Source organism: Barbus barbus (assembly GCF_936440315.1).
Source record: "Barbus barbus genome assembly, chromosome: 28".
NCBI classification, from domain to species: domain Eukaryota; kingdom Metazoa; phylum Chordata; class Actinopteri; order Cypriniformes; family Cyprinidae; genus Barbus; species Barbus barbus.
The window spans coordinates 21,769,209-21,781,304 of NC_136756.1; the positions used below are offsets into that span (position 1 = coordinate 21,769,209).

Consider the following 12,096-nt stretch of genomic DNA (forward strand, 5'->3'; position numbering starts at 1 on the left):
GAAAGAGGAAGCACTGACTGTGAAAACTAGGGATGGACGGATCGATCCTAAAGTATCGATACTTTCGATACTGATGTTGTATCGAAAGGATCGATCCTCACATAAATATATTGATTGTAAAGTGCATTTTATCTTAACCAGTAATTTTATTTATTAAGAAACTCGGTGCATAAAATAAGCTTCTAAATGGAAAAATAGACTATATAAGTGAACAATTGTGTTGGATAGAGCTATTTCTCCCGCTCATTGGAACACACGCAAATGCTGAAAGACAGAACCAATCAATCACAGACAGCGTTCGCTGCTAACGCATGGCTCAGTCAAAACCTTTGTTCAAATAGAGCTGCGTTTCCCAAAAGCATCAGAAGCATAAGAAACCATTGCCACATTATTACATTACATTACATATCATTATTACTATATATAAAATTAATCCTAAAAAATGCATCTCGATTTCTACACAAATATGTAGCAGCACTAATAATCGTTTCCTGAGCAGCAAATTATATTAGATTTATTTCTGAAGGATTATGTGTCACTGAAGACTGGAATAATGTTGCTGAAAATTCAGCTTTGATCACAGATGCATTTTAAATGACATTTTAAAAATAGGCCTACATTAAAATAGAAAAGTTATTTCACAATATTGCTGTTTTTACTGTATTTTTGTTCAAATAAGTGCAGCCTTGGTGAGCATGAGACTTATTTAAAAAATATTACAAAATCTTACCAACCCCAAACTTTTGTGTACATGTAATATTTATTTTAAATAGGCTAGTTTGTGTAAGTAAATTTAAACTGTTGTTAAAAGTTCAAATGGATTCTGTTATGTTCTGTAATTGCTGTTAATTGCTGTCAGAAAAAAAATATGCTAAGGTTTCATCTTTAGCAGTACAGCATTCTGGCAGCCTTTTAAAAAAAAATGACCATGGTTTTATTACAGTAACCACAGTTTATCACCGTATTTGTAGTAAAACTGTAGTAACCACAAATTTACCATGGTAATAATAATAATAATACATTTTAGTACTTACTGTATGTAACACCATGTTTATTTTTCATGAGGTACTCTCAAAGGTGCACCTTTGTAACTTATCTATACCCTTAAAATTACTAATATGCTCCCTTTTAGGGGTATAGGTGCACCTTTTGAGGTTACTGCCCCAGTAAAGGGCTTAAATACAATTTTAGTATATTTAATTTCTGACAGTGTAAACAAAAAAAGTCCTGTGAAATGTACAAAAAAAAACATTGCTTTAAAATCTAATATTAAGTGAGTATAATTACTGATTATATTATTTTAATAATTTAAAAGATCATTTTAGTTTACAGGTATCGGAATCGATATCGACAATACTGGGCTTGAAAATATCGGTATCGGATCGAAAATAAAATTAGGTATCGCCCATCCTTAGTGAAAACGACAGACTGATAGACAGAGACTCTAATATACAAAGTAGAAGATAGAAATAGAAGCATTATTTAAAGATATCTGTCTTTCCTCGGGCCCTGTCTCAAATGCAGCTCTTCTTCAACTGCACACTTTAGTGGCTGTCAGATAGTAATCCATTATTAAATCCCAATCTTGGCTTCTCTATTTTATCTGTTTGGCTTTATCTTTATACAGTCTTTATATACTCATATTTATCTGAGTGATGCAACCCCACAGGCTGTCCAGTCAATGTCAGAGTTCTGGTGTGGGCTGATGTGTTTTAGAAGGACCTCGAAGGGTCCAACTGGTAGACCCAGACTAAGGGAGAGCAAAACATAGCTACAAGGATGTTATTTATAGGTCATTTCCTCTCTCCTGCAGTGTGGCCTGACTGGTCATCTGACTGTCTGCAGTTAGCATGGTCTTATAAGGATGCTTACTAGAGTCTAGAATACTGCAAGTGCATTGATTACAATTATATACTTTAGTAATGCCTAAATGTACTTGTTTGTCTACTCACTTGCATTAAAAAAAAAAAATCAAAGTAGCTTTTTATTTTTTTTTACACTACAGTAAACTGTGTGTGTAAAAATGTAATGTGTGTGTAAAAATGTAAATTCTATATATTATGAAAAATGTTATATATTATAAAGTTTTATATATATATATATATATATATATATATATATATATATATATATATATATAAGCTGAACTGTTTTACTACAAGTGAGCTAATTTATTCATTTATATTTTTATAATGCATGTATTTTTTATTTTATATAAGTGTGTGTAAAAAGTTAAGCTATAGTTATAGTCTAAAAAAAGTTCATAATAGTTTTATATATAGTTTAAATAAGTTAAGAATTCCATCCTTTGACTAATGAGAACTGGGTCTAGTGGCTCTTATGCTTTTCTATCCTGATCTTATTCTCCATCTTCAGTTTTTTCTAGTACGTAAGCACCCTATGTAAGTGATGTACTAGGACGCCAAAACCTAGCCCAGATCAGGGAAGATCTCCGAGATTTGGTGCCATTATGTCAGAGGTCTAATCCACGAATAAACACAGGCACGTGGCAAGTGACTGTTTTCGGGGTCATATAATCATGCTCTGCTGCTGGAAATTCACCACGCCCAAGCAGATCGGCCTGCCGAATGAGGTCATACGTGATGCAATCCTTCATGTATGCAAACAGCACCGGCCCATCAGCGTGTTCTTTTGCGTGAATGATCCTCGTTTTTCTCTGAAACTAATAGACTCCCCCACTGTTTATTCAAAAACAAAACATTTTGCATCTCTTACTGGAATAAAGAGACTTTAACATGAAGCTCTCTCAGCATATGATTGGCTAACTGTGTCAGACATTCCAGACACCGTGCAACCCAGTTGGAAGCATCTTACCCAGAAGCCCCTGCTGCCGGGCCAGTTAGGGCACTAGGCCGGGACGCTGCAGTTTGTCAGCTGGGTTTCTCTCACATTCCCACGAGAGGCCCTGCTCGAAAATAGCTCGCGCAAAGTCCACCAGACAAAGTTGGCGCAGATTTACAGCCGAAGGCTGATACCGCTTGTCCAGTCATTGTGCATTATTTTAGCGTTTAAACGTCTGCGGTTTGTGTTAATAAGCGCGAAATGTGTGGGTGGCACACACCGCAGGTTTTCTGGAGTAAATGAGTGTAGAAAAAGAAGGTCAGTGTATTTTAGGGATTAGACTGCAGTCAGTGAGGAATTCAGCAGGAGTGAGGTCATTAGTGACAGAACTAAACAAATACTGCCTTGATGTATATTTGCACTCGCGTATTCACGTGGCAACATGAAAGCAGATGGTTCTGCCAAACTATTAAGCATCTGAACAATACATCCGACCTATTCCTTCCAGCATATACACGCAGTCTCGCATAGTGTCAACATTTACTAAATTTAACGTTCACAGTTTTAGTCCTCATATACGTTCTCTTTGCACCTGCCTCCAGCAGTTAACCGCTATCTGAAGTGATAGACACCCTCTTGTGCGGCTCTCGTTTAATGTGACCGATTGCTTGCATCATTCCTGCTATTACTTTACTGTAGTTTACAGAGTTTACAGGCCGTAGGGCATCTGAACGCCGGACTAGATGGTACGATGTGCACTGAGTCAAACGCGAATGCGTGAAATGTAGCAAATCAGAATGATGACTTCATTTTTCTTCATATTGAGCAACGCTCATCGTTTCTCTCTCTTTTTGGCTTTCTTTTCTTCCCTCTCTAGGCGTCTGATCCCATTCCTGCCAAGAAGTCCAAACACGATGACTTTCCAGCACAGTTGCCCTCAGGAGATAAAGACAAGCAACCTGATTGGCTACGATCCCTCTCTGCATCAGCCAATAAGGTTACAAAGATTTTATTTTCCCTTGCTGGTGGATACATGTGATTAGTTGTATGAAAGTAGAGAGTTCAGATAATTATATATTTATCTGTGTATTAATATTGTACAAGTCTGTTTACGAAATTTGGCCGTTCCTAAGAAGATTTGTGGAGCCAAGCAACTGTTTTCTTGCCACAGAGAATCAGATTCTTCTGAAACAAGATCTCAACCCAAAATAACTGATGATGTTCTTTTGAAAAAATCAATTCTCCTAAAATGAAGAGAGCCTGCAAATAGGCTTGCGTAGTGCTCCAATTTCAAGCAGACACAGTGACCTCGGTGTACTTGTACTGCTGGTCATTCTTCAATGCTTGTTTTATCTGTCTCTCTCACTTTTAAATATTAAATTCAAGAGACTTTCAGCCAGCAAAAAAAAATAAAATTTTCATGCTCTCTGTGCAGATGGTCTCTTTTCTCTGTGTTCATGTTCAAAATGCATTATGATTGTGTTCTCAACTGTGAAAAACTTACATGTAACACAATAGGCGTCTTTTAACATCTCTCTGTCATGCTGCAGGGGCTCAACTGCATCCAGCCCAGACAGAGACCATCTGCCTTCAGGCCATGGTCTCCAAACATCTCTGTTGGTGATAAGGAGGGAGGCGGCAGACCTGCTAGCATGTTACGTGACAGGTAAACAATAAGAATAAATATTATATGGCACTCTGAAATACTTGATTCTGATTGGTCAATACGTCATATTAGCATATAATAGTTATTTAATATATAATTTAAACGTTCATTTTCTGATATTAAACCACAACCTGCAGTTAGAAGTCAAATGTGCATCACCATCATTTTATTGAAAAGATGATCTCGTGCACAAAGATTGTAAAAGTAGCCTTAAGAAAGGATGACCATGTATTCATTAGTGTGAAACCAGCATGTTAGTCATGCCCGGCTGCGGTTTTTCTAAAGCAAATCAGCATAAGATTTGGATCGTCTGTACAGAGGAACATGATGCAAGCCCGTTGGCCATTGTTTTGTTAGATATATGTGGTTTTAACTTTACCATCATAACTAGAGAGGGTTTGGGTGAGTCATGCGTTGAGCCCATATCAGTTTCTGTGAAACCGCTTGCAACAGTCGTTGTTCTCTCCCCACCCTTCGTGTGTGGGTTGCAGACATGCTTTTTTCCTGTCAACCTGCTATTTGGTTTGGATTATTCACTACTAAATCAGCCGTACTCTTTAAGATGATGTTTGGTAATGCCATTACACAAGCAGCAGCCTGTAGTGCATAATTTGTGAACTGTTACTAAAAATTAGCATCACTGCATATACGCGGTCTGCTCACTCACTCCATATCCTCTTCTGCAGCTTCTACAACTACAAGAGCCTGGAGAGCGCCGTGGCCCCCAACGTAGCTCTGACACCCCTCCAGAAAGGAGGGCAGGCCTCTCCTACTGCCCCGAGCAGTTCACACCCACACGGGGCAGAAAGCGAAGGTGCCAGCCGCGGGAGAAAGAGGAGGCTGATGGGTGAGACCCACCCCAGCCCACAGCCCTGCCCCTCGGCCACTGCCAGCAAGCCCCTGCCACCCTCTCAGGAGGAGCGAGACTCGGATGTGGAGGTGGAAGTGGAGAGCCGTGAGGAATGTGAGTACGACGCACCTTTTCACTGTCACTCCACCTCATTAAAGGAATGTTCCAGGTTCAAAGCATGTTAGGCTTTATTGACAGCAGAAAATTAAGTTAGACTTTCATGCTGTGATACCTACCTTTGATCAGTGGTGACAGTTTATACAGTTATTACTTTTATTCAGCAAGACTGCACTGAAAAGATCAAAAGTGATTTTTACATGTCTATTTCAAATGAAGCACAACTTTTTAAAAGATTAATAACAATAATAATGTGTTTCTTGAGCACCAAATCAGCATATAGAATAATTTCTGAAGGATCATGTCACACTAAAGACTGAAGTAATGGCTAATGAAAATTCACAGGAATAAAGTACCTCATTTAAAACTGTTTTTTATATAAATAACAGTACTTAATTTATACAATAAACACAATATGTAGTATCACAGAAAATAATTTAGACTTTGGAAAAGAAATAGTTTTACAGTAATGCAATCACAATGGAAGTCTATGGCATAAAATACACAGTTTAGGCATTAAAACCAGAAGTCTTAACATTTTATGTGTTACATTTTAATGAAGGAATGCTACATTGCTTTAACATATTTGAAGAGCGATTTTAAGAGTGTTTTAACTGTGACCCTTGATTTTGTCGCTGCGTTGTGAAACAAAAGTCCTCATTTACATACATTAAGATTTCATTCACACTTAATTTGCACACAGTTAGTTTTCTGTAAACCTTGAGCGCTCTGGAGAGAGGTGGATTAGAACGGTAACAGCTCTTGTGTGAATGGGGCAGAAAATCAATGAGGGTTCTTTCGTTCCTCATCCTTTACGGCTCATTTTAAAGCACATCTTGTGTGTTTGACAGGTTCTTGAAAAAACTGGCTGACATACGAACCAGTGAAGCCCACGTAGTCTGATCCACCATTTAATTATGTCTCTTCTCGATCTTGTTTTTTTCAGTCACCTCATCGCTTTCCTCACTCTCCTCCCCATCGTTTACATCCTCAAGCTCTGCTAAGGACTTGAGCTCTCCCTCCGGCCCCGGAGCCACCTTACCAGCAGTTCTGACGCCAGCCAGCGGGCCCCCTGAGGGGCCCTTGGTGTCCGGAGGGGAGGGACATGCCATGACGAACCTGGAGTCGGAGCTGGAGACGCTGAGGCAGGCACTTGACAACGGCCTGGACTCAAAAGAGTCGAAGGAAAAATTTCTACATGAGATAGTGAAGATGAGGGTAAAACAGGAAGAGAAGCTGGGATCCGCCTTACAGGCCAAACGGAGCCTCCAGCAGGTGACACACACACTGACACTGATTCATGAAACATTATTTATTTTTTAAATAAATAATTTAAAATATATGTATGATAATTAAATAGAATATACTTATTATTATTTATAAAATGTTCCCAATGCTGTTGATGCCTGGATATATATACATATACATACACATATATACATACACACTTATAGATATATACTTTACACAGCTGAAGTTAGAAGTTGCACCCTTTTAATTTACGTTTAATATTTCATTTATGGGTGAAGTAGTGTACGAAACAATTTAGTGCTGTGAATGATGCAATATATATGGAAAAATAAATAAATATATGTATGAGAGACGTTTCATTGTGTGTGTGTGTATATATATAGTCAGTGGGAACAGTGGGAACATTATTTATTAACATCACATTTATTAACAGAGTGAGTAATTATCAGTTTATTCCCATGCCTTCCACAGGAGCTTGAGTTTCTCCGTGTTGCTAAGAAGGAGAAGCTCCGTGAAGCAACTGAGGCGAAGAGGAACCTGCGCAAGGAAATTGAGCGTCTGCGTGCTGAAAGCGAGAGGAAAATGAGGGAGGCCAACGAGTCACGCATACGGCTGAAGAGAGAGCTGGAGCAGGCCAGACAGCTACGAGTGTGTGACAAGGGCTGTGAGGCCGGCCGTCTGCGAGCCAAGTACTCTGCACAGGTTAGTTCAAACATTCATACATTCACTGTTGCCAAGATAAGCGTGTAAAGAGCTGGGCTAGTAACCGAAAGGTCGTGGTTCAAAGGTGTGATTCAGAACTATTATGCCTTTGAGCAAGACACTAAACCACAGATTGTTCCCAGAGTGACTGTCCCCCTGTGCTATAAATGTCCTGGAAGTGGTTTAGGACAAACAAGTGTCTGTTTAATGAAGAGTAATCTAAGGAATGCTTAGATTGATGTAACATGACACCCACACACACTTTCAGATGAACTCTCAGACTGGGTGTGTCCTCGCAAGTCTGATGAGATGCGTTTCATTTCTCAGAAGGAAACGGGGTAACTTCCTGTCAGAGTTGTGCGTTTCAGACTAAATCAGAGAGAGACATCACTAAGATGTTTGCCTGACTGTGTTTGTGTGTCAGTGTTTAAATACAATCATACTAACTTTGTGAAAAAGTAGTTAGCTACACTACAAGCTACTAGCAGAACTTTACTACATTGATGCTATTTAAATCTAAAACTATCAATATCAGATAATAAGTTATTTTTACAAGTAGAACAACGCTGCACAAAAACAATGAGGTTCTCAGTTAAGGTGACAGCATTAAACTTGTTAATTAACAAATCTTAAAATATAAGATGAAAATCTTTAACAAAAAAATAGATAAGCAAAAGTGCAAAGGTTACTAAAACTGAAATAAAATAATGAAAAAGAAAAAGGTAAAATTTAAAATAAAAGCTCAATTAAAATAATTAAATGTTATATTTATACATTTTTGTATTACTTATATTCTATATATATATTAGCATTTTATAAATATATATAGTACAAAATAACTTTTGTATTCACTAAAATTAATCTTTCCAATGATACATACTACAGTACCGTGTAAGCTACATGTGGAATAGTGTAACTATAAACAGTGCTGTAGCATTTTGTTAAACTACATGATTTGCTGCTAAATTGTGGCCACTTTATTCATTTTTTATCTTTATATTGTACGATTTCAGATTGAAGACCTGCAAGTAAAGTTGCAGCATGCTGAGGCAGACCGAGAACAGCTGAGAGCCGATCTGATGCAAGAGCGGGAGGCAAGGGAGCACCTGGAGAGAGTGGTCAAGGAGCTACAGGAACAGCTGTGGCCCAAAAGCCCTAGCAAGAACGGCACAGACGCACTACCCCCACCCGCCAAAGACTCCAACTAATCCTCTATCTCTTGACTCTACCCAATCCACATCAACACCGCCCTGATTGACAGCACCAACCACCCAATCATGTCAACTAGCATGCGGGTGAGCCCCGCCCACCTGCCTCTTAGCCAGCGCAAACCCGGAGGTATCCTGAACATTTTTTAATGGACTTCAGACATTTTCGAAAAAGTTTTACTTCGAGAGCACTGAAATGCACCTCGCCTCCAACAAGATGTAAAAAAGGAAGAAAACAAACAAAAAAAAAACAAGTTCAATCGGAAAGGAAGAAGCCAATAGCACAAAAGCTAACTGTGCCTGAAACTGAATACATTTTGAAATGAAGACTTTTCTATGACAAACAAATTGGTGATTATGATAAAAAACAAATTTACACAGCTATTTTTAAGTATGCTGTCCGCCCCACGTTGTTATCAAAGAGACAAGGACTCATCATCATCCCATCAGAAATTCCTGTTTCCTTTGTCCTCTCTCTTTCGTTTTGAGGAACTAAGATGAAAATCACTTTGTAATAAGCTATTTAAGAGACTTGTTAGTGAGCGTGGATGAGATAAAAAAAAAAACAAACAAAAAAAAAAAACTTCAGCAACTTATCAGAGCCTCAAATTCTCCCCCTTTTACATGTACATACTGGTTAAAAGAAGCCATGGAGACAAATGGTTACACACACTTGTATCTTTAACAATGGTAAAGAGATACTGGTCAGGAGAGCGTTGAAGGGCTTTGGAGAGCTAGAGGTGGAGAAGTTCAGCCCTGTTGAAAGGGAGAGATATTTGTATTCAAGTAAGTGTTATGATCAAGCCAGAGCACTTTCTTTTAATGGCAAACAAATGCTCCCCTCACACCACGAGTGCGTTCGAGGGTCACAACTTGTCAGTGTGGAATCGGAGGTATGCGGCTCCTGCTCTCCGTGAGGGTTTGGGTTTTCTTCTCGTCACACAGCTTCTCTGTGGGCTGAGGTGCTGACAACTGGCCCAGCTCACAAACGTGGGCGGCCATTTTTGGGAATAAACTAAAAGCATAAAAAATACAGCTTCTAGGACAGGAGGTGTCATGTGATCAAGAACCACAAATTGTTCATTTTAAGTAAATTATAATATGTAAATATGAAAATGTTTTTTTTTTTTTCTTTTCGCTTTTTTTTTTTTTACAATAATGAATCGCACTTTGTCATTACAAAATACTGTCTAAATGCATTACGCTCCCACACTCTCCCACACATTTATCTCAGAGAGTTTTTAGTATTCCTCAGTATAAAACTGAAATAAACATTTTGTTAATTATATGCAGTTCTAATAAATGCAATGTAATCATGTGTTTAAGACAAACTATTGTAAATAAAACCGCAAGAATAATAAAAAAAAAGGTTCTACATGCTTGCTTGCTGAAATGTGGACGGCGCACGCAGCCGTTCCCTCAATCTGACTTTAATTCAACATTTATCATAGTTATCGATATATGATTATAATCATTGCTAAAGTGTTATTGTTACTGTCCTGGATTCCTACAGGTTTTGAATGGTTCCGAATCAAATTTAAAACGGCTCAGAATGAATAGGACACACAAATTGTCATGCATTGGTAAAAGGGAGTCTAAATATCAATGCAGGTGCTCCTCTTGGCTGTGAGCAAGAGTGTATTACTGTGTACAAAACGAGACGAGGATGGATAAACCAACGAACGATGGTTTAATAAATGCATCTTTAAATGCTCACACACTTAGCTGAGATAGATTTTGTTGAAAATACATATATTTTATAAGTGATTTATATACATTGGGTACAATGCAATCAGAATGTATGTTACGTTTTGGCTCTTTTCATTTTGTTGTTGTTATAACGGATGTTTTTTCAGATTGTGTGAATATTTTATTGCTTATGTTCCTTCTTTCAATAGCAAGCTTATGTAATTTCTTTCATATGCATGGAATTTAAAAGAAAAAGATAGTCTGCCATTCATATATTCATTATTGGGCATTAAAACTGTATATGTATGTTTTTTATTGTGTTATGCAATATAAAGCAATTTTAATCTTGTTTTTAACTACAAAGGAAAACAAAACCCTCTTAACAATAAATTTCAGCTCTTAATCTTAAACGCAACCTTAACGGCATTACTCTTGGGCTAAATACAAACCTTATGTGCATATGCAATGCTGGAGACCCTCAAGTGCCTGTCTTTGGGCCCTTGGGGTTCCAGAAGAGGAACAATTATGGAGCCCGTTTCCACGGTGGCCGACTGTAAGGTGCATTGAACTGCTTCAGACAGCGGTCAGATGGTGAGAGCGGGGTGTCCCATTTGCACTGTCATTTGGGGGAGCCTCTTTGGCTTGCCCCATTTTGCCAGAATGAACTTGACTATCATTGCTTAAGAGCAAGCCGCAGCTTATTTGATAGGTTTCAATGCCAGTTTGTCAGTATTCCTTTGATTTTTTTCTTCTTCGAAAATCAATGAGTAATTAAAAGAAAAATGCATAGCAGAGTTTAATGCTCCAATTGCCACTGGTAAAGAAGAATTTAAATCTTATACTAAGATAGCTTTTAAATGTATGTCGGAATAAATAAACTTTTCTTTCTCTGTTTTTAAGGAATAAAAAATATATTTAAGAGGTTACTTTTGCTATAGATGTAAAAAGAGCCTTTGAAACTATATGATATGCCCTGACCTGTACATTGCAGGCTACGGGGAAGATACTAAACGGAGGTCTAAAAGGAAGCTCAGTGTCTTAACAGTAGCAAGAGGCTGTGCGTTTTTATAGACCAAAAAATAAAAATCTTTCCGATGAGGTTTTGTAGTTTTTACATGCAAATTGATATGTGTAGTTTACTTTGTTGGCGGTTTTCTATGAAAAAGGGAGAAATTGATCACAGAGGCTCCTTTGCTCCCAATATAATACTAAAAATGTGGATTTTTTTCTAAAAGAGCCATTTTTTGCTAACAAAAAAAGTTCTAAAATAGCAATAACGACATAACATCACTGATAAATGAGCAGGATAAGCCAGTCTGATGAGGAAAGTACAAATTCACCAATGTATATAGCTGTTTTCTTTTCATTTTACCAAAATTGTATCATAAATGTATATTGTTTCTTTCTCTTTTATTCTGAATGAGAAAAAAACCTTACATAGTTGTTATATTTTATGTTGTGTTTTTAAAAACAAAAAGAATGTTTTGAAAACTATTATTTTAAAGGTTGTATTCCCAATGCAAGCATATTCAGTCCTTTATTCAGCTTTCTTTCCCTTTTTGTGCTACAAAGAATAATCGTAATGTTCAGTAAAATCGTTATGGTGAATGCCTTTTTTTTCCTGTTATCAATGTTTTGTTACGTTCAGCTAAATATCAGATACATCAGTTCTGGTTGAATCAGACATTCAGATTCTTATTTTAACAATCTGTTCTCCTTTTTTTTCATGCCGATATATCTTCTTAGCCCTTCACTGCTGCTATAACAATATACTATAAACTTTGCAACTCTTGAAATTATTTTTATGTAAG

The 12,096-nt window shown here is 37.5% G+C and overlaps 1 protein-coding gene across 1 annotated transcript in view; it reads left to right on the top strand.

Annotated features, from left to right (window-relative positions):
* LOC306847963 (ski oncogene-like) overlaps nt 1-11,371 on the top strand; it is a 64,943-nt gene extending 53,572 nt beyond the window's left edge. The window contains exons 2-7 of the mRNA XM_079382231.1: nt 3,680-3,799; nt 4,353-4,468; nt 5,155-5,432; nt 6,382-6,710; nt 7,158-7,388; nt 8,402-11,371. Of these exons, the coding sequence (XP_079238357.1) occupies nt 3,680-3,799; nt 4,353-4,468; nt 5,155-5,432; nt 6,382-6,710; nt 7,158-7,388; nt 8,402-8,596 (1,269 nt within the window). The 3' untranslated portion in view covers nt 8,597-11,371. The remainder of the gene's footprint in view (nt 1-3,679; nt 3,800-4,352; nt 4,469-5,154; nt 5,433-6,381; nt 6,711-7,157; nt 7,389-8,401) is intronic.
* The last annotated feature ends 725 nt before the right edge of the window (nt 11,372-12,096 follow it).